This window comes from Schistocerca serialis, chromosome 2 (genome assembly GCF_023864345.2).
Source record: "Schistocerca serialis cubense isolate TAMUIC-IGC-003099 chromosome 2, iqSchSeri2.2, whole genome shotgun sequence".
NCBI lineage: Eukaryota > Metazoa > Arthropoda > Insecta > Orthoptera > Acrididae > Schistocerca > Schistocerca serialis.
In genome coordinates this window covers 902,630,162-902,653,777 of record NC_064639.1, presented here as the reverse complement: position 1 = coordinate 902,653,777, position 23,616 = coordinate 902,630,162, and the positions used below count along the sequence as shown (strand labels likewise).

The 23,616-nt window shown below is 44.4% G+C and overlaps 1 protein-coding gene across 5 annotated transcripts in view; it reads right to left on the bottom strand.

Annotated features, from left to right (window-relative positions):
- LOC126458247 (ATP-dependent DNA helicase Q1-like) overlaps positions 1 to 23,616 on the bottom strand; it is a 131,836-nt gene that overhangs the window by 95,434 nt on the left and 12,786 nt on the right. For all 5 annotated transcript variants that reach the window (XM_050095158.1, XM_050095156.1, XM_050095157.1 and 2 more), the window contains exon 2: positions 16,303 to 16,421. In XM_050095158.1, coding sequence (XP_049951115.1) covers positions 16,303 to 16,354 — 52 coding nt within the window. In that variant the 5' untranslated portion in view covers positions 16,355 to 16,421. The remainder of the gene's footprint in view (positions 1 to 16,302; positions 16,422 to 23,616) is intronic.

The window sequence follows — 23,616 nt, the reverse complement described above, 5'->3', positions numbered from 1 at the left end:
TACGGAATTAGTGAGTGCCTTATTGTTCCCACAACACATAAATCTTTGACATTGTTTCATCAACACATAAACACATTATTCCTTCATAAGGGATAATTCATAACAGTTGAAACGGGACAGATTGTTGCCATGAGGTGGTACACTTTGTCTCAAGTAATTTACATAAGACACAACAAATATGAATGACAAATACCAGGTGAAGCAAGAGTGGTTTTAAAAGTACACGGAATCACCACCAGGTGTCAGAACTACTGCAATGAAATTCCTGCATAACAGGTCATCCTTTATAAGGAAACACGCAAAGAGAGAGAGAGAGAGAGAGAGAGAGAGAGAGAGAGAGAGAGTGAGAGTGTGTGTGTGTGTGTGTGTGTGTGTGTGTGTGTGTGTGTGTGTGTGTGTGCGCGCGCACACTGGGTGGAGCTCTGTGATACAAGTATCTCCCACTGTTGTTGTTCTTGTGTAGTTATTTGTGAAGATGGAAAAACTGAGATTCAAGCAGTGATTAAGTGCTTGATAAAGAAAAGAAAGACAGAAAAAGGAAATTAATGCTGGCTTTCAGAACACACTGGGGAACTCCGCTCCTTCATATTCAAATACTGCCAGGTGAACAAACGAGTTTAAACATTATCAGGACAGCTTAGATTATGTCTGTGCTGTGGTCAGCCAAGATATGCTACTACCCCAGAAATTATTGGGAAAGTGCATAAAATTGTCATGGAGGAGTGCCGACTGAAAGTGGGAAAAATTGCTGAAGCTGTAAGGATGTCACCTGAATGGGCACATCACATTTTGCCAGTAGAACTGAACATGAGAAACTTGTCTGTTAGGTGGGTGCTGCAATTCTTAATGCAAGATAAAAAATGTATCAGAATGGAAATGTCCAAACTATGTTTGACTCACTTCCAGAGCAACCAACAAGATTTTTTGCACTGGTTTGTGACAGCAGATTGTATGGTGAATGTTGCTATAAAGCATAGCAATACATCTCACTTACCCTTTACTAGACTGCTGAAAGACGTGCATGTGAAAAATGTGACTTTAATTAGTAGTAGCATAAAGAGCATCCACTTTGCCCAGGTTTGTTGGAATTTATGTGCAGATACTAGAAAGAGACAACATATGTGTAATTCGGACTGGCCAATGAGGGGCCACTTACCCTTAGCAGGTGGGCTTTGGGGGTGCTGTGGACTCCAAACATGAAAGGGGCCCGATGACAATGGTCAAGCACTAAAGAAAAATGAAAGTTGTTATTTGGACTCTATGCTATGCTATCTCAAGTTAAGTAGTAAAGTATGAACTTATAGTTGTGGACAAGCACTGACGCATCATGTACAAACACATTGTTTGAAAAGCTTTGTTAATTATCAGTTGTGATTTGAGAATTTATTTGAATACAGAAGAATTATGGAAACTGTGTTTTGTGATTTCATAGTGAGTTGTTTAGATGCAGAAGCTTTTTTACAGCCCCTGCCCCCTGCAATTGGAAAAGAAATCAGCAGTCAAATGCGTAGCATTACATAGCAGGACTGTAGCATCAACAGAAAACAAGACAGGGGCTGGGATATTTGGAAAAGAAGGTAACTGTTATTACAAGGAACGAGTAAAGACTTGCCATCTCGCAATATACTGATCACTTAAAATCAACCCAAAACAACAAAAACACATTATGTGGCATCATAAGTGAAGCAACAAGAAATTAAAACTAAAATTTTACAAAAAATGGGAAGATGTACATCGCTGCCAACGGCGACAAAAGAAAACAAGCTATCAAGAACTGTATCGTAAGCAGATATGCTGCAACAGTACAAACAACAGCGAATTATTCCAACTAAAGAGACTGTGGCTTTAATTAAACCCATACAACTTAGATTGTCATGATCTATAACAAAAGGAATACCAGTTGGCCATAGCAATCAGGTCAACAACAAATATTATTCACATGTTGGAGTTGTTCTTGGCATGTAAATCACATGAAGATAAGCTGACTACAGAGAAGATTTTTGGCGAGTGGTTTCAATGATGACAAGTGCTGTGAAGGCTTCCAACGGCAACACTCCATCGCTTCATAGTCAGCAGCAGTGCAGCAGACTATGGCAGCGGCTACTGAGCAACTGCCTTAGACTGCACTACACACGATGGCATCGGCAGGGCACTATGGCACCTGGTTATGCAAATTATGTGAGCTGTATAGAATTTGTGAGTAGTTATTTAATCTGAAATAATTGACAGTGAACAACATTGGGTGATGATGCAAATACACTGCTTAACAATGAAGGTTTTTAGTGTGATGTAAGTAGTACAGTGATTTAGATTACATGCCTATCACAACCAGAAGTATGGACAATATGGTCTTAGCAGAAATTCTAGATAAAATTACAGCATTAGAAAATTAGATAAACTATGTCAAAACAATAAAACTCAAGCAGATAAACTAGAAGAACAAGCAAATAAAATAGATGTCTCATAAAATGGAGCAATTAGATGAACTATTCCAAAATAGAAAAAATTGAGCTGATAAACTACATGAACTATTAATCATCTTCAAGCAATTACAAAACTATATGCAATCAAAACTTAGAGACACGAGGTAGGGTAGAAATATCAGCACTAAATAAAAAACTTATTGAAATTTCTAGTGATCCAAATACTTCACCTGATTTGGATAAGCGTCTAGAAGAAATGGTAGAGCAAAAAGTACAAGAAAAAGTAGATACCAACAGCATTACCAGTAATTCCTCAGATAATACTATTATTAATATGAGAAAGTTACAGAAATTATGGAAAGAATTAGAAGATACCAAATAGGAACTCAGAAGCAAAATAGCTACATCTAACATAGGATTATCACAAGCAGTTTATAGAGGATGGTTTTGAAACCCGTCAAGTAACAGGCGTGATCTTCGTGGATCTCACAGCAGCATATGATACTGTCCATCATCGGTTACTCCACGCAAAACTATACAATATGATCAACAATGCCCACCTTGTTAGACTACTCAGCACCCTCCTCCAAAACCGCAGGTTTTTTGTTGAATTTCAAGAACAATGCAGTCGCTGGAGAATGCAGAAAAATAGTCTACCTCAGGGAAGCGTCTTGGCTCCACTTCTCTTCAACATCTATACCAACGACCAGCCATTGACCCCAGGCACAAGGAGATTTTTATATGCAGATGACCTAGCCCTTGCTACGCAGAGCTCATGTTTTGAAAGAGTGGAAAGAAACCCGACAACAGCACTTAGAACACTGTCAAGCTACTACAATTGGAACCAACTCAGACCAAACCCTTCGAAGACAAAAATGTGTGCCTTTCATTTAAGGAACAGGGAAGCTAATCGTGAGCTACATATTGCATGGTCAGGCATCCAACTCCAGCATCATCATGCATCTAAATACTTGGGAGTCACTCTCGATAGAACTCTGACATTCAAAACTCACTGCAAGAACACCAAAATGAAAATCTCCGCTCGAAACAACCTAATTCGCAAACTAGCTGGGACACAGTGGGGATCACATCCACAAACTATTCACTGTTCTGCAATGGCACTGTGCTTTTCTACTGCTGAATATGCTTCTCCAGTCTGGTACAGGTCATCTCATGCCAGACAAGTAGACATTGCTCTCAATGAAACCTGCAGGTTGATCACAGGTTGCTTAAGACCTACCCCAACTGATAAGCTCTACTGCCTGGCTGGAATAGCGCCACCATGGATACGCAGAACAGTGGCTGCCAACAAGCAGAGACTGAAAGTGGAACAGGCCAGTACCCATCCACTACACAGACATAATCCACCACAGCAACGGCTGAGATTGCGAAAGAGCTTCCTGACAACATCTGAGAAGCTCACCATTTCACCAGAGAAGGCAAGGCTAGAGTTATGGAAGAAGTCGACGCCTCACCTGCAGACGCCAGAAGCTGAAGAACTACCACCTGGACACAACGAGAGGTGGCTGGTGTGGAAATCTTTAAACAGATTATGATCAGGAGTTGGACGATCCAGAGACAACCCGAAGAGATGGGGCTTCATAACAGAAGATACGTCCTGTGATTGTGGACAAGAACAAACCACAAGCCACATGCTCCAGCGCCTTTTGTGCCCTACATCCTGCACAAAGATTGATCTCCTGCAAGCCACTCCAAGCACCTTGGAGGTTGCAAAGTACTGGGCACATGTAATATAAATACAATTTGTGTATATATATGTACATATTTATTGATGTGTATGGCTACTGTAAATTTGTATGTTTCTGATTCGAGAATAAAGAAAACAAGCATTATTAAAAGAATTACGCATAGAAATGGAACTAGTTGCACTAAGCAGTTTTCAAAGTTTAAGCTGGAAGGAGGAGGACAGCCGACATATTGCTTGGGAGTATTTTCTCGATCTATGCTTCACAAAATGGGATGATACTAAAAAAGTAAATCTTGCACTAGGAAATTTATGAGCTGATACAGCAGAATGGGGAACAGCTCATTCAGAGGAATTTAAATCATGGGAAAATGTTTAGGAAAAATTTAAGAGAAAATATTGGTCCACAAGTTTGCAAGAAAAATTGACACTAGAGTTTCAATGTGTGTTATGGGCTCCAGGAATTTGGGATTGTATAGCAGGAGAATTTTACAGATGGAGAGAAGGTATTGCAAGGAGGTAGGGGCTAGGTTGATATGGTTTTGCAGGACTATGTTGGTGAGGGCTAAGGACTGGCGGAATCTGAACAGATGGAGGTCACTGTGGAAGAAGGGGTGGCAGCCAGAGATGGTTAATTTGATGGTAAGGCCATTTGGAGGATTCCATGAGCCCAGCAACAATGCAGGAACAGTATGTGGGACTGGGTTCTGGCTAGGAATAAGGGAACTTCTCTGTATTGATGCAGGTGGAAGGAGTAAGGATCCATGGTGGTGGAAAAAATGCGAAAAATTACATAAATGACAGAATTACATCTGAAAAAATTCGCAAAAATACAGCCAAATTTGTGGGAAAAATCATGAGAAGGAAGAAATGGATTAAAATGGGGGAAACATCATGAAATCTGATGGAGTCGACGACAGCAAAAGGTGAATACTCACAAAAATTGGTGATAAGTGACAATGAGACCAAAAAAAAGATAGAAATAATTTTAAAAAAGGTTTTACTGTGGGTAGCAGGTCTGAGGGTGGGTACGTGCGAAGAAGGGGGATGGTTGATGTGACTGGATGAAGTGAATTAGAGGGAATTAGTGGGAGCAAACTGTGACAGAACGGAGAAAGAGTGGGTGGTGGGGAGGTGTTCGTATGATGAGATACAAGATCATGAGGCACCAGAAAAGTGTGGGATATAACACGCAAAAATACAGGAGAGTGAAACAGGCAGAATAATCAATTTGAAGGTATAGGATTAATGATATCGGCGGGAGTAATGTGGGAAATAAGATGTTGCACCAATGTTATGAAAAGGGAAGTTGCTATCCACCATATAGCGGAGATGCTGAGTCGCAGATAGGCACAAAAAAAGACTGTCACAATCTAAGCTTCTGGCCATCAAAAGCCTTTGTGGAAAACACACACAACATGCACATACACGTGCACTCCCCCCCCCCCTCCCTCCCACACACACACACACACACACACACACACACACACACACACACACACACGCGCGCGCGCGCGCGCGCGCGCGCGCGCGCGCGCGCGCGCGCGCGCGCACGCAAACAAACAAACAAACTCAAACTCACACACAGGACTGCAGCCTCTGGCAGCTGAAAGTGTGGCTTCAGCTGCCAGATGCTGCAGTCCTGTGTGTGTGTGTGTGTGTGTGTGATCTATTTTTGACAAACGACCTTTGAGGGCCGAAAGCTTAGATTATCAGGTTTTCTTCAATCCTTTGTTACTATTTTCTAATGCATTACTATACTCAATGTCCATTCTTCTTTTCCTTTGTTCCTGTGTTTCTTTTGGTACCTTACGAACCTCACTGCACGCTCTACTTATGAACCACACTGTATTAGTCTCGGCCACACACAACAGATGGCTACAAGCCCGCACTGATTAGAGAGGAAGGACATAGTAATATAAGCTAAGTTATTCAAAGGCACTTATATAACACACAAATAACAACAGGTTCAGAAAGAGGAGTGATAAGAGAAATGAAGGAAGTAAGAAACTAATGTTTTATGTAGCTTTTGGGTAAGATCACTTTGCTAAGGAGAAATCTTCAATATTAGAAATGGTAAAAGCTGTATGGTCAGAGACTAGGGATATGATTGTAAGCATGAAGGTGACGTGTATCCAGATTTGTAGAGAGGTGGGGGGGGGGGGGGGGGGGGGGGCGAGAAGGTAGGTTTACCTAGAAAAAGGGAACCTATACCTGAGGTCAGGTGAATTCACAGAAGAAAGGACCTGAATAGGTTTGGTAGGAATGAGAGGGAGGCTTACCTACACCTATGAAAGAGAGAACCTATAGCTAATAACATCAGGTGGATTCAAGGAAGGAAAGCTAGTTTATGAGAGAATGCAGCAAATGTAAAAATACAAAACTAGGAAAGTAAATTAAATGAAAACAAGGAATTATTCTCGACAATAGTTAAAGCATATGGACCTACCAGGACCTGACTGATTTTGCAGACTTTTCCTTCTTGAATACACATTGAACAAGAACAATTCTGAGATTTGTAAATGTGGAAAGTAAGACAAGATGAAATTCTAACATGTAACTCCTTAAGGTAATTTTTTTTTTTTTTTTGTTTTTTTTTTTGTGGTTTTAGGGCGCACAACTTCAACGGTCATTAGTGCCTAGACAACGTTAGGAATGCACCGCGAGTCACAAGTTTAAAACAGCAACGAAACGGAAAACACTATAAAAGACAGACTGACAGGCATAGGATTAAAAAAAAAAAAACAGCATAATCAAATGTCCTTAGAGAGGGTTGTCAAGTTGATAAAATGAAGAACGCGAGCAGCTGCTCGTGGGTCATCAGCTAAAATGGCATCTAGAGTACATGGCAGGCCAAGATCAAGATGCAGTGTGTTAAAATCCGGACAGGACGTTAAAATGTGGCAGACCGTCAGCAATTGCCCACATGGGCAGAACGGCGCCGGCGCAGCCGTCAGCAGATGGCGATGGCTGAACCGGCAGTGTCCAATTCGTAACCGGGCCAAAACTACCTCCTCCCGCCGAGAAGGGCGTGAGGAGGACGTCCAAGCCGCGGGAAGAGGTTTCAAGGCCCGAAGCTTGTTGTCTGTAAGTGCAGCCCAATCGGCATGCCACAGCGATAAAATGTGCTGACAAATGACCCTGCTACAATCTGACGAAGGGACACAACAAGAAGCTGTCCGAGGCTGGAGGACCGCAGCCTTGGCCGCGGCATCTGCAGCTTTGTTCCCAGGGATACCGACATGGCCAGGAACCCACATAAAGCTAACCAGAGAACCGACGTCCACCAGCTGCTGAAGAGAGTGTTGGATCCGGTGCACGAAAGGGTGAACCGGGTACGGATCACTGAGGCTCTGGATGGCGCTCAGGGAATCGGAGCAGATGACATAAGCAGAATGTCGGTGGCGGCAGATGTAAAGAATAGCCTGGTAGAGGGCAAAGAGCTCAGCTGTGAAGACCGAACAATGGCCATTTGAAACTTTGTGCCCCGACAATAAAAGAACACCCGACCCCGTCATTGGTCTTAGAGCCATCTGTATAAATGAAGGTCATATTAATGAACTTCGAACGAAGTTCAACAAGACGGGAGTGGTAGACTGAACCGGGGGTAACCTCCTTTGGGAGCGAGCAGAGGTCAAGGTGGATGCGAACCTGAGCCTGGAGCCAAGGTGGCGTGTGGCTCTCACCCACTCGAAAGGTTGCAGGGAGTGCAAAATTAAGGTGTTGAAGGAGGCGACGAAAGCGAACTCCAGGGGGTAGCAGGGCAGAGACATACAACCCGTATTGACGGTCGAGAGAGTCATCAAAAAAGGAACGATAAGACGGGTGGTCGGGAATTGCCAGTAGCCGACAGGCATACCGACAAAGCAGTATATCGCGCCGTTAGGTGAGTGGCAATTCACCAGCGTCAGCATCAAGACTCTCGACGGGACTAGTATAAAACGCTCCGATCGCAAGTCGTAAACCCCGATGTCGTATGGAGTTGAGGCGGCGTAAGATGGATGGCCGTGCAGAGGAGTATACGAAGCTCCCATAATCCAGCTTGGAGCGGACGATCAACCAATATAGGCGAAGTAGGACGGTTCGATCCGCTCCCCACGACATACCACTGAGAACACAGAGGACATTTAGAGAACGGGTACAACGGGCAGCCAAATATGACACATGTGGAGACCAGCTACGTTTCCTGTCAAATGTAAGACCTAAAAATTTTGTTGTCTCCACAAATGGGAGAGCAACGGGACCGAGTCGTAAGGACGGTGGGAGAAACTCTTTGTAGCGCCAGAAGTTAATACAGACCGTCTTCTGGGCAGAAAAACGGAAGCCATTGGCGACACTCCAGGAGTAAAGACGGTCAAGAGAACGTTGAAGACAGCGCTCCAGGAAACACGTACGCTGAGCGCTGCAATAGATGGTAAAATCGTCCACGAAAAGGGAGCCTGATACATCAGCTGGGAGGCAATCCATTATTGGATTGATCGCTATGGCGAAGAGAGCGATGCTCAAAACTGAGCCCTGTGGCACCCCATTCTCCTGGCGAAAGGTGTCTGACAGGACAGAACCCACACGTACCCTGAACTGTCGATCCATTAAAAAGGAACGAATAAAAAGAGGGAGACGACCGCGAAGGCCCCATGTATGCATGGTGCGGAGAATGCCCGCCCTCCAACAGGTGTCGTAAGCCTTCTCCAAATCAAAGAACACAGCCGCGGTCGGGCGCTTCCGCAAGAAGTTATTCATAATGAAGGTCGACAAGGTAACCAGATGGTCAACAGCAGAGCGGCGCCTACGAAATCCACATTGTACATTGGTAAGTAGGCGTCGAGACTTGAGCAGCCAAACCAAACGGGAGTTAACCATTCGCTCCATCACTTTACAGACACAGCTGGTAAGCGAGATGGGTCGATAACTGGAAGGCAAGTGCTTGTCCTTCCCCGGCTTAGGGATCGGGACAACAATAGACTCGCGCCAGCATGCGGGAACATGACCCTCAATCCAGATGCGATTGTAAGTACGAAGAGGAAAACCTTTACCCGCAGGAGAAAGGTTCTTCAGCATCTGAATATGAATAGAATCAGGCCCTGGAGCGGAGGACCGTGATCGGCCAAGTGCGTTTTCGAGTTCCCGCATGGTGAATGGGTCATTATAACTTTCACGATTCGAGGAGCGGAAGTTAGGTGGCCTAGCCTCCTCTGCCTGTTTGCGGGGGAGGAAGGCAGGGTGGTAATGAGCGGAGCTCTAAACCTCTGCGAAAAAGTGGCCGAAGGCATTGGAGACAGCCTCAGGGGCCACAAGGACGTCATTCGCGACCGTCAAGCCAGAAACTGGTGAGTGGACCTTAGCGCCATATAGCCGGCGCAGGCTACCCCAGACAAAAGAAGAAGGAGTAAAACTGTTGAAGGTGCTTGTGAAAGCAGCCCAGCTGGCTTTCTTGCTTTCTTTAATAATACGATGACACTGTGCACGTAATCGTTTATAATTGATACAATTCGCCACTGTAGGGTGGCGTTTAAAGGTGCGTAAAGCACGTCGACGAGCACGTAAAGCGTCTCTACATGCTGCGGTCCACCAGGGGACCAGTACGCGACGTGGAGAAGAAGTAGGGTGAGGGATGGAATATTCAGCAGCAGTGAAAATGCCTTCCGTGAGGTGTGCGACCTGACGATCGCAGCTTGTGAAGGTTTGATCCTGAAAGGTCGCCCTGGAAGAGAAGAGCCCCCAGTCTGCTTTGGAGATGGTCCAACTAGATGAGCACGGAGAGGGGGTATGCTGCAGGAGATGGATAACACACGGGAAGTGGTCGCTCGAATATGTATCAGAAAGTGCATACCACTCAAACCGGCGTGCAAGTTGGGAAGTACATAGAGAGAGGTCTAAATGGGAATAGGTGTGAGATGTGTCCAAAAGAAAAGTAGGGGCGCCAGTATTGAGGCAGACAAGATTGAGCTGGTTGAAAAGGTCTGCTAACAGGGAGCCCCTCGGACAGGATGCTGGAGAGCCCCAAAGGGGATGGTGGGCATTGAAGTCTCCAGTTAACAAAAATGGTGCAGGTAGCTGAGCAATAAGTTGCATCATGTCTGCCCTGGTAATGGCAGACGACGATGGAGTGTAAACGGTACAAATGGAAAATGTAAAAGTGGGGAGAGTAATGCGGATGGTAACTGCCTGCAGGCCGGTGTGCAACGTGATGGGATCGTAGTAAATATCATCCCGGACCAGCAACATAACCCCTCCATGAGCCGGGATACCTACCACAGAGGGTAGGTCAAAACGCACAGAGGTGTAGTGTGCCAAGGCAATTTGATCGCATGGGCGTAGCTTCGTTTCCTGGAGGGCTACGACGAGCGGACAGTGCAAGCGGAGCAGCAACTTCAAGTCCTCTCGGTTGGAGCGAATGCTGCGAATATTCCAGTGAATAAGTGCCATCGTAAGAAGAAAAGGAAGATGAAAGAAGGGGTCACCTCGAAGGCCGCTGAGGGCCTGGCTTCGAGCGAGCACTGCCGCCGCTATCAGTAGGCAGACAGTCATCGTCCATTGGTTCTATAGGTTCATCAGCCATCTTGGGAAGATGGCCGGGAGGGGGAGCTTCCTCCGCCGGTGAACAGCCAGATGTTCGGCTACCAGCGGTGCGGCCAGGCGACACTGATGACGGCCTGGGGCGGCAACCGCTGGGTGGCGCAGGAGAAGAAATGCGCCGTGGCGGAGAAGGAGAACTGTGCTTCCTATGAGCCTTCTTGGAAGGTCGTTTGGTGGAAGTACCGGTCGATGGCTGGGAGGTCGAGGTACGTAGGAAGTCTGCACGGGACGGTTCCTTCTTGAAGGCCCGTGCATCTGACTTCTGGGTCTTCGTCTTAGCAGAAGCTGATGAAGGGGCTGGTGTCTGTGGGGTGATGGGAGGAAGAGGAGACGTCGACCGCGCGATCTTAGCACTGGCCGAACGGACGACCGTGGTGCTGAAGGTCAGATCGCATGTCTGGGTTGCTACCTCCCTGGTAGTCCGAGGAGAGGCGAGGACAGTACTGTATTTCCCCGCTGGGAGCAGCGTGGGCTTCCTACTAGCCAATAGCTTGCGAGCAGCCGAGGTGGACACTTTCTCTTTGACCCGAATTTCTTGGATACAGCATTCTTCCTTATAGATGGGATAGTCGCGGGAGGATGCGGCATGGTCACCCTGACAGTTCACACAACGAGGAGACGGAGCTGGACAGTCACCCTCATGGGCATCCCTGCCACAAGTGACACATTTAGCCGCATTGGAACAAGACTGTTGAGTGTGATTGAAACGCTGACACTGGTAGCAGCGCGTAGGTGTCGGGACATAGGGGCGAACAGAAATAACCTCGTAGCCCGCCTTGATGCGCGATGGCTGCTTAACACTATCAAAGGTCAAGAAAAGTGTCCGGGTCGGTACAAGGTCATTGTTGACCTTTTTCATGACCCTATGGACAGCCGTCACGCCCTGCTCAGCGAGGAAAGATTGAATCTCCTCGTCAGTCAATCCATCGAGGGATCTAGTATAGACCACACCACGAGACGAATTCAAAGTTCGGTGAGCCTCCACCCGGACAGGGAACGTGTACAGGAGTGTGGCTCGAAGCAGTTTTTGTGCCTGAAAGGCGCTCTCAGTTTCTAGTAACAAGGTACCATTACTCAACCTGGTACAAGATTTGACAGATCCGGCTATGGCATCTACGCCCTTCTGGATAACGAAAGGGTTGACAGAGGAAAAATCCTTTCCATCCTCAGATCGAGAAACGACGAGGAACTGTGGGGTAGGCGGTAGTACTTTCGTCACTGGGGGCTGGCCATGTTTCCGTTTGTGGGCAGAAGTCGAGAGAGAAGAAGAGAAATCCATTGCAGAGGAATCCCCCATGATTGCCAGCGTCTCCGATGGCGCGCTCCTTCCTTAAGGGGACCCTCTCAGAGGGCACTCCCGCCTTAGGTGAATATTTACACCTCAGGTCACACCTCCCGAGAAACAGACGGAGGGACCAATCGGCATGGTCAGAAGGTATCAGCTCAGGCAATCACCCCTCCCTGGGCCTGGCCTTTACCAGGGGGTACGTGCGTGCCTTACTTGTCTACCCAGGGCGGGGAATTACGCGTTACCCCGTCACCGGCTACGCGTGCGAACGCGTGGGTCGGCCTTCAGGCGCGCACAGGGAGGAAGGAAGAAGAAGAAAAAGAAGAGAGAGAGGGAGAGAGAGGACAGACTGTCTCAAACGCCGAGGCGGAGACCAGAGAAGGCAAGGAGAAGAAGGCAAAGGAAAGAGTAAGGAAGACAGTGAGATGGAGAAGAACAAAGAAAGGAACCAACCAAAGAAGGAAGAAACGAGAAGTGAAAAACCAAAAAGACCACAAATATAGGTTGTGGGACCGTCCATCTCCAGACGCAAGCGCTAACTACCCCCTTGAGGGGGATGGACTCCTTTTAGTCGCCTCTTACAACAGGCAGGAAGACCTCGGGCCTATTCTAACCCCCGGACCCGCAGGGGGGCTTAAGGTAAATGGCGGGCGAAATTTAGCATCTCATGATAAACAAACAAACCACATTATTAAAATAATCAAGAGAAAACTAGACAGAAACGGATGGAGAATCAGGTAACTGTTATTACAGGGAACAAGTAAGGACTTGGCATCTTGAAATATATTTATCACTTAAAATCAATCTACAACAAGACCCCTCAAGATGAAACTTCGATCCACTACTTTACCCCACAGACAAAACAATCAATGTAATGAAAACATTGATTCATCACCACCAAAGGAAGCAAAGGCAATACAATTGGCCAGAAAGGTTGTGGCATCAGTTTCCTGGGATAAGAAAGGGATTCTGCTGATGGATTATCTTCCCACTGGTAGAATAGATTATCTTCCCACTGATCAAACAATTACAAGACAATACTGCACTAACCTAATGGAGCAACTACAGCAAAAGATACATGAAAAAAGACGAGTCTGACAAGGAAGAAAGAAGCGTTTTATGAAGGCCCTCTGCTGTTTGTAATCTATATGAATGATCTAGAAGACAATCTGAGCAGGCTTCCTAGATTGTTTGTAGACAATTCTGTCAGTTATCATCTGGTTAAGTCATCAGAAGACCAAAACCAATTGAAAAATAACTTACACACAATATCTGTATGGTGCGAAAAGAGGCAGTTGACTCCAAATAACAAAAAATGTGAGGTCATGCACACAAGTACTAGAAGGAAACCATCACATTTCAGTTAGGCAATAAATCACACAAATCTAAAGGCTGTCAATTCAATTAAATACCTGGGAATTATAATTATGAGCAACTTAAATTGGGACGATCACATAGATGGTGTTGTGGGAAAGACAAACAAAAGATTACACTACTTGTCTATCCTCTGTTACAATTTTGCTGTATGGTATGGTAGCCTTACTGGATAGAATTGATGCAGGGAATCAAAAAAGTCCAAAGAAGGGTAGTTCATTTTGTATTATTGTGAAATAGGGGAGTGAGTGCCATGGATATGATAAACGAGTGGCCATCTTTAAAACAAGGACTTTTTATAAAACTTCTATTATCAACTTTCTCTTCTGAATGCTAATTTTTTTTACTGAAGTCAACCTACATAGGAAGAAATGATCATCATAATAAAACAATAGGAATCAAAGCTCGTACAGAAAATTTCGTGTGTTCATTTCTCCCCACGCAATGTCTGAGAGAGGAACAGTGGAGAGATAGTCTGAAGGTGATCTGATGAACTCTCCGCCAGGCACTTAAATGTGAACTGCAGAGTAGTAACGCAGATTTAGATGACAATGTATGCCCATGCACAAGTGGCATTGTCATGGCAAAAATACATGAACTAAAACAGGAATTGGCGCCATCCTGGCCGTCCCATTGTAGCAGGCTTCAAAGCCCCAACAGAACGTATCTCAGCTCTGGTAGACCAACACCTCCAACCTATCCCCCACACACTCCCATCCTACATCAAAGACACAAACCACTTCCTAGACCACCTCAAATCCATTCCCACTCCTCTCCCACCTGAAACCTTTCTTGTCACCATAGATGCTACATCCCCTTACACAAACATCCCACATACCCATGGTCTCTCTGCCCTTGAGCACTATCTCTCCCAACGCCCACCAGAAGATCTTCCAAAAACCTCGTTCCTTATCACACTTACCAACTTCATCCTAACCCATAATTACTTCACCTTTGAAGGCCAGACCTACAAACAAATCAGGGGAATGGCCATGGGAACCAGGATGGCTCCATCCTATGCTAACCTCTTCATGGGCCGCATGGAGGAGGCTTTCCTGAAGACCCAACAGCTGCTTCCCCTGGCCTGCTGTATGTTTATAGATGACATCTTTGTGGTCTGGACTCATGGTGAAGAAACACTCCTTAATTTCCTCCATAACCTCAACTCCTTTGCGAATCTGAATTTCACCTGGTCCTTCTCCAAAACCCAAGCCACCTTCCTGGATGTTGACCTTCATCTGGATCTCACATCCACACCTCTGTCCATATCAAACCCACAAACAAACAACAGTACCTTCACTTTGATAGCTGCCATCCATTCCACATCAAACGTTCCCTTCCCTACAGCCTAGGTATTCGTGGCAAACGTATCTGCTCCAGTGATTAGTCCCTCAACAATTACACCAATAACCTGACCAGTGCTTTCCTCTCCCACAACTATCCTGCAGACCTTGTCCACAAAGTGATCTCCCAAGCAATACATTCCTCCCCGTCCAACAACAATGTTCCTACCCCCAGACCACACAGAAGCATCCCCCTTGTCACCCAATATTATCCTGGCCTCGAATACATCAACAAATTACTCCGCCAGGGATATGACTTTCTCAAGTCAACCCCTGAAATGAGATCATCCCTTGACAAAATTCTCCCCCACACCACCCAGAGTTGCCTTTCGTCGCCCCCCTTAACCTCCGTAACATCCTTGTTAAACCCTACAATATTCCCAGACTACCTTCTCTACCCAGCGGTTCCTACCCCTGTAACCGACACTGATGCAAAACCTGCCCCATGCATCCCCCGACAACCACCTACTCCAGCCTCGCTACTGGTAAAACATACACAATTCAAGGCAGGGCCACGTGTGAAACTACACATGTCATTTATCAGCTGACATGCCTTCACTGCACAGCCTTTTACATCGGTATGACAACAACTAAACTGGCTGAGCGCATGAACGGACACAGACGAACTGTCCGCCTAGGAGATGTCCAATACCCAGTAGCGGAGCATGCCTCCAGCATAATTCTACGGACCTAGGAACCTGCTACACCGTATGTGCCATTTGGCTTCTCCCACCCAACACCAGTCCCTCTGAACTGTGGAGATGGGAACTTGCACTCCAACACATCCTTTCATCATGCCATCCCCCAGGACTGAACCTATGTTAAACAACCTCACTCCCATTTACTCTTCAGTCTTCTCCTGTTTCCCTTTCCTCTTTAGCCATTCACGCATCTATTCATCCTACATAGTTGTGTTTATCTTTATACTGTATACCTCTTTACTTCTGTATGCATCCTCTTTGGTTTGAAGCTGGCACAGTACTTACAGTAGAATATTTTTGGCTTCCCTCTGACAACCATGCCTCCATCCTTGCTACCCTCCCTGTTTTCCTTTCCCTGTTGCTTCATAACCTGGGTTGTGAGTAATTGAATCCACTTTCCCTTCTTCCCTTTCTTTCCCCTCTCTCCTCCCTGATGAAGGAACATTTTTTTCCGAAAGCTAGGAACGTAAATTTTCGGTTCTGTTTCTTGTGTATCTATCGGCTGTACTGAGCTGAGGTAAGTACTGGCCAGCCCCTCTATCTCTTTGTCAGTATTAGACTACATTGTAAAATAGAAATGTTTCACTGAGGTAAGTCATTTCTATCTATTCCACTTAGAGAACTATTTAAACTACCCTCGTAATCTGACTGTTCTTCCCGCTAACTGTAGTTAAATTATTATCTGGGTTATTTCAAAATTACTAAAATTTGAAATGAGATTATCTAGTAGTAACACTCCAAAAATTTAACGGTTTGATACATTTCTAATAAGTCTTGGTTAAAAGGTAAGTAAAATAAAAACATTCAGAATGATGAGAGAGGTAACAATAATGACATTAAAAATGAACAAATTAGTCAGTGTGGAAGGTGTTTGTTTATAACTCAAACTCACCTTCATAGCTATCTTCTTTGTCTGGATTACTAGATGACGAATGAGAAGCCATCTCCTCTTTTTAGCTTCTATGCTGTTACATGAATGTCTTGCTCAGGATTATCAATGTCTTGAGTCACCTGGAGTTGTAAATAGAAAATATGTCAAAGGGTTATGAATGAAAGCCAAATTTACATAAAATTCCTAACACATATACTATTCTTACAATAAATCACAGCCAGTCACACAGATGTTAAGTACATATCAGTGAAGTTGGTGCTCCTCACAGCATAACTGAGACCACAGAAATAGAAAATACCATGAGTGAAAACCAAGTAAAATTTTGTGTAGGCAGCAGCCCTCAATTCACTGGCAGGATACTAGTAAAGTGCTAAAATGCTGAAAAAATTGAACTGGCAGATACTTGAAGATAGATGCAAACTATCCTTTGAAATCCTGATTACAAAATTGGATGAAACAGTTCTAAGTGATGAATCAGACATACGGAATAAGTTCACAGATATGTGAGTGGCTCGAAGACTTATTAAATAATAGAGCACAGTATGTCCTCGATGGCGAGTGCTCATCAGAGACAAAGGTATAGCCAGGAATGCCCCAGGGAAGTGTGATGGGGCTTTTGTTGTTCTCGATTTACATAAATGATTTGGCAAATAGGGTGGGCAACATTTGGATGTGGACACCATCCGGTCCTGGGGCGGAAGAGCGTGAAGAGGAGAGTGTGTGTTGGAATTCCCGCATGGAGAAAACAATATTATAGCTTTCACTATTTTGACAGGAGAAAGCAGGAGGTCGCACTTCCACAGCACGTTTCTTTGGGAGAAAGGCTGGTGGGTAATTTGAAGAGCTCGAAATCTCAGCACAGTGTTGACCCAATGAGTTAGAAATTGTGACGGGGTCCACTAAGGTATCATGCGTGACAGTGAGCCCAGAGATTGGGGGGGAACTAGGCGCACCAGATAACCGTCGAATTCGACTCCAAACTTCAGAGGAGGGAGTGAGGGTGTTAAAAGAGCTAGTAAAGAAGTCCCAGCCTCCCTTTTTGCTACCGCGGATGACGCGACGGCATTGTGCACGTAACTGCTTATAGCAGATACAGTTGGCCAAGGTAGGATGATGGCAGAAAACGCGAAGAGCATGTCACCGCTCACATACTGCATCACGGCACGCCTTGTTCAACCAAGGAACTGGGGGGCACTGGGGCAAATCTGAGGTGTGAGGTATTGAACGTTCCGTGGCTGTAAGAATAACTTCTGTAATACGAGTGACGTGATCATCGACGCTAGGAAAGTGACGGTCATCGAATGTTGCTAGAGACGAAAAAAGTGTCCAACTGGCTTGGGCAAACTTCCAGCATCTCGGGCGCATGGATGGCAGTTTTCGCTACAATCGAAGGACACATGAAAAATGGTCACTCGAGTGTGTATCAGCAAGAGCAAACCATTCAAAGGGGGGAAATGAGAGAAAGGGATGTACAAAGAAGAGGAGAGGAAAGAAGAGAGGTCTCAAACACTGCAGCGGAGAAGAGGGTAGAGAAAAGAAGCAAGGAAAAGAGAAGGACAGAGACTTTCCAGCAGAGAAAGTGAAGATGAGAGACTGTCTTACAGTTACAAGCGTCCATCTCCGGATGTAGGCACAAAACATACTCCCAGAGGGGGAGAAGAGGAAGGGAAGAGGCGGAGGTGAGGGGGATAGGTAGGATGGGGGATGGGGAAGGATGTGGAAAAGGAAGGTATGCAGCCCGGAAAGGAAAGAGGGCCGCACTAGCTCAGGGTGCCGTGCTCACCACAAACGTATTCACAAAAGATCTGTGGACCCCCTGGGGGAGTAATGGAGGAATACCAGATTTCTTAATCAGAGGTTTACAAGAGTCTCTACACTTGCACCCAAATAAGATTCTAATGGCCCTTTTCTATAGTTTAAAGTGCTATTAGCAGTTTTAGAGTTTCCCCAGAAAGTGATCCCATACCTAATACGAGAATGAAAGTAAGCATGATATGCGTTCATTACTGTTTTCTCACTACAGCATAATTTTAGTGAGCAAAGAAGGTAACATGTTTTTCTCAATATTGCAATTGTTTATTCCATTTTCTACAACTACACCTACATTTATACTCCGTAAGCCACTCAATGGTGCGTGGCGGAGGGCACTTTACGTGCCACTGTCATTACCTCCCTTTCCTGTTCCAGTCGCGTATGGTTCGCGGGAAGAACGAGAGCCGGAAAGCCTCCGTGCACACTCAAATCTCTCTAATTTTACATTCGTGATCTCCTCGAGAGGTATAAGTAGGGGGAAGCAATATATTCGATACCTCATCCAGAAACACACCCTCTCGAAACCTGGACAGCAAGCTACACCGCGATGCAGAGTGCCTCTCTTGCAGATTCTACCACTTGAGTTTGCTAAACATCTCCGTAACACTATCACACTTACCAAATAACCCTGTGACGAAACGTGCCACTCTTCTTTGGATCTCTTCTCTCCCCTCTGTCACCCCAATCTGGTACGGATCCCACACTGATGAGCAATACTCAAGTATAGGTCGAACAAGTGTTTTGTAAGCCACCTCCTTTGTGGACGGACTACATTTTCTAAGGACTCTGCCAATGAATTTCAACCTGGCACCTGTCTTACCGACAATTAATTTTATATGATCATTCCACTTCAAATCAATCCATACGCGTACTCCCAGATATTTTACAGAAGTAACTGCTACCATTGTTTGTTCCGCTATCATATAATCATACAATAAAGGATGCTTCTTTCTATTATTCACAATACATTACATTTGTCTATGTTAAGGGTCAGTTGCCACTCCCTGCACCACGTGCCTATCCGCTGCAGATCTTCCTGCATTTCACTGCAATTTTCTAATGCTGCAACTTCTCTGTATACTACAGCATCATCCGCGAAAAGCCACATGGAACTTCCGACACTATCTACTAGGTCATTTATATATATTGTGAAAAGCAATGGTCTCATAACACTCCCCTGTGGCACGCCAGAGGTTACTTTAACATCTGTAGACGTCTCTCCATTGAGAACAACATGGTGTGTTCTGTTCGCTAAAAACTCTTCAATCCAGCCACACAGCTGGTCTGATATTCCATAGTCACTTACTTTGTTTATCAGGCGACAGTGCGGAGCTGTATCGAACGCCTTCCAGAAGTCAAGGAAAATAGCACCTACCTGGGAGCCTGTATATAATATTTTCTGGGTCTCATGAACAAATAAAGCGAGTTGTGTCTCACACGATCACTGTTTCCAGAATCCATGTTGATTCCTACAGAGTAGATCCTGGGTTTCCAGAAATGACATGATACGCGAGCAAAAAACATGTTCTAAGATTCTACAACAGATTGATGTCAGAGATATAGGCCTTTAGTTTTGCGCCTCTGCTCGACAACCCTTCTTGAAAACTGGAACTACCTGTGCTCTTTTCCAATCATTTGGAACCTTCCATTCCTCTAGAGACTTGCGGTACATGGCTGTTAGAAGGGGGGCAAGTTCTTTCGGGTACTCTGTGTAGAATCGAATTGGTATCCCGCCAGGTCCAGTGGACTTTCCTCTGTTGAGTGATTTCAGTTGTTTTTCTATTCCTTGGACACTTATTTCAATGTCAGCCATTTTTTCATTCGTGCGAGGATTTAGAGAAGGAACTGCAGTGCAGTCTTCCTCTGTGAAACAGCTATGGAAAAAGTTGTTTAGTATTTCAGCTTTACGAGTGTCATCCTCTGTTTCAATGCCATTATCATCCCAGAGTGTCTGAATATGCTGTTTCGATCCACTTACTGATTTAATGTAAGACCAGAACTTCCTAGGATTTTCTGTCAAGTCGGTACATAGAATTTTACTTTCGAATACACTGAACACTTCACGCATAGTCCTTCTTACGTTAACTTTGACATTGTTTAGCTACTGTTTGTCTGAGAGGTTTTGGCTGCATTTAAATTTGCAGTGAAGCTCTCTCTGCTTTCGCAGTAGATTCCTAACTTTGTTGTTGGACCATGGTGGGTTTTTCACGTCCCTCACAGTTTTATTCGGCACGTACCTGTCTAAAACGCATTTTACAATTGCCTTCAATTTTTTCCATAAACATGCAACATTGTCAGTGTCGGAACAGAAATTTTCGTTTTGATCTGTTAGGTAGTCTGAAATCTGCCTCCTATTACTCTTGCTAAACAGATAAATCTTCCTCCCTTTTTTTATATTCATATTTACTTCCATATTCAGGGATGCTGCAACGGCCTTATGATCACTGATTCCCTGTTCTGCACTTACAGAGTCGAAAAGTTTGGGTCTGTTTGTTATCAGTAGGTCCAAGATGTTATCTCCACAAGTCGGTTCTCTGTTTAATTGCTCGAGGTAATTTTCAGATAGTGCACTCAGTATAATGTCACTTGATGCTCTGTCCCTACCACCCGTCCTAAACATCTGAGTGTCCCAGTCTATATCTGGTAAATTGAAATCTCCACCTAAGACTATAACATGCTGAGGAAATTTATGTAAAAAGTATTCCAGATTTTCTCTCAGTTGTTCTGCCACTAATGCTGCTGAGTCGGGAGGTCAGTAAAAGGAGCCAATTATTAACCTAGCTCGGTTGTTGAGTGTAACCTCCACCCATAATAATTCACAGGAACTATCCACTTCTATTTCACTACAGGATAAACTACCACTAACAGCGACAAACATGCCACCACCAGTTGCACGCAATCTACCCTTTCTAAACACCGTCTGTGTCTTTGTAAAAATTTCGGCAGAATTTATATCTGGCTTCAGCCAGCTTTCTGTACCTTTAACGATTTCAGCTTCGGTGCTTTCTATCAACGCTTGAAGTTCCGGTAGTTTACCAATGCAGCTTCGACAGTTTACAATTACAATACCAATTGCTGCTTGGTCCCCGCATGTCCTGACTTTGCCCTGCACCCTTTGAGGCTGTTGCCCTTTCTGTACTTGCCCGAGGCCATCTATCCTAAAAAAACCGCCCAGCCCACACTACACAACCCCTGCTACCCTTCTAGCCACCTGCTGTGTGCAGTGGACTCTTGACCTATATAGCGAAACCCGAAACCCCACCACCCTATGGCGCAAGTCAAGGAATCTGCAGCCCACACAGTCGCAGAACCATCTCAGCCTCTGATTCAGACCCTCCACTTGGCTCTGTACCAAAGGTCCGCAGTCAGTCCTGTCGACGATGCTGCAGATGGTGAGCTCTGCTTTCATCCTGCTAGCGAGACTGGCAGTCTTCTCCAAATCAGATAGCCGCCGGAAGCCAGAGAGGATTTCCTCCGATCCATAGCGACACACATCATTGGTGCCGACATGAGCAACCACCTGCAGATGGGTGCACCTTGTACCCTTAATGGCATCTGGAAGGACCCTTTCCACATCTGGAATGACTCCCCCCGATATGCACACGGAGTGCACATTGGTTTTCTTCCCCTCCCTTGCAGCCATATCCCTAAGGGTCCCCATTACGAGCCTGACATTGGAGCTCCCAACTACCAGTAAGCCCACCCTCTGCGACCGCCCGGATCTTGCAGACTGAGGGGCAACCTCTGGAACAGGACAAGCAGCCATGTCCGGCCAAAAATCAGCCACTCTGCAGCGAAAGTCCTAAGAATTTGGTTTCAATACTGTTACCAACAAGTTCGCCATTGATAGAGACTGATGGGATGAACATGTCCTTGTTAGGAGCATTGTGGAATTTTAGTGCAATGTTTTTTTAATGTTTATTACAAGCTGATTATTCTAGGCCATCTGCTAAGTTGTTTTGTGACCGTGTTTACTGACTGCTGTAACTTTTCGTTGCTGTTCCTTTTAGTAGAATTGTTGTGTCATCTGCAAATATGATTGTTTTATGTGCATCAACAGTTAAGCTCGGATCATTTATGTACAGAAGGGGTCCCATTACTGATCCTTGGGGTACATCACATTTAATTTGTTTATAGTCAGGTAAGTGTTCAGGTACAGTTTTTAGTTTGATATGTGTGTGCTTGATGCACACTGTCTGCTTTCGATTAGTCTGAAAGGAACTGATTCAGTTGTCGGACAGACCTCAAATACTGTATCTTTCAAGCTTTCATAGCAGAATTTTATGATCCACCATGTCAAAAGCTTTTTGACAGTTCAATTAGTGCTATTGATTCCTGTTTTTTGTCTATCAGGTTTAGGATGGAACTGATGCACTCGTAAATAGCAGTTGTTGTTGACCTCTTATTTCTAAATCCATGTTGTTTTTTTACATACAATGTAGCTTTTATTTAAAAATTTCATAACTTTCTCATACGTAATTTTTTCTTATCTTGCACTCTTATTTAATATAGTTGCAGGTACACCATCAATGCCTACAGGGTTGGAATTTTTCAGTCCTTTCATTCCTTTAACTACTTCATCTTGTGAAACAGAACTTATGTACATTGATCCTCTACATGCATTTATTTTATATTCATTTGCCCGGGTGCTCTTATGTAAGTTCGATTGTAACATATTATCAGCAACACCCGTGAAAAAGTTGTTAAATGTGTTGGTTACTTCTAAGGTGTTTGTTACTTTTTTATTTTTTTGTGATAGTGTTATATTTTTTCACGGTTGTCTATATTCTCCAGATTCTTTTTTATAACACTCCAGATAGCCTCTGATTTATTAGCCGAATTATATATGAATTCATCATTATGTATTATTTTTGCTGCTTTTATTACTTTTCTTAATATCTAAGAGTATTTTTTATATATTTTATAGTACGCTCATACTTCAAGTGAGGAATTTTTTGTGTTACATATTTCATGAAGCAGTCTTTGCTTCTAGCATGAAATTCTTATTCCCCTTGTGATCCAGCTGTTTTTTCTAGAGTTCCCCTTTATGGTTACAGTTTTCAGTGGGAATGCAATTTGATATAAATGGGTTAATGTACCAGTGACAGTGTTGAATTTTTCATTTATATTGTTCATTTTGTACACTTCTGACCATTTTTCTTTCTGTAATAAGGTGTTGAAGTTGTTTACATTATACTGATTATAACTTCTACACGAGGTACTTAAAGACATCTTGTTAATAATACTGCCTATTACTTTTGTGCTTAATATTTGAGCAAGATGGTCACTAAAATCTGCATTGAAAATTTTTAATGAAGTGGTGTGTAAAGACTTCTTGACTAGAAATTGATCTAGAGCAGTTTGGCAAGTTTCTGTTACTCGGGTAGCCACTTTTACTTCAGCCTTTAAATTGTAGGATGTTGTGAGGTTCAAAAAGGTCTCTCTATTTCCACTATTTGTGAGGAAATCAATATTGAAGTCACTACAGATTATCAACTCATA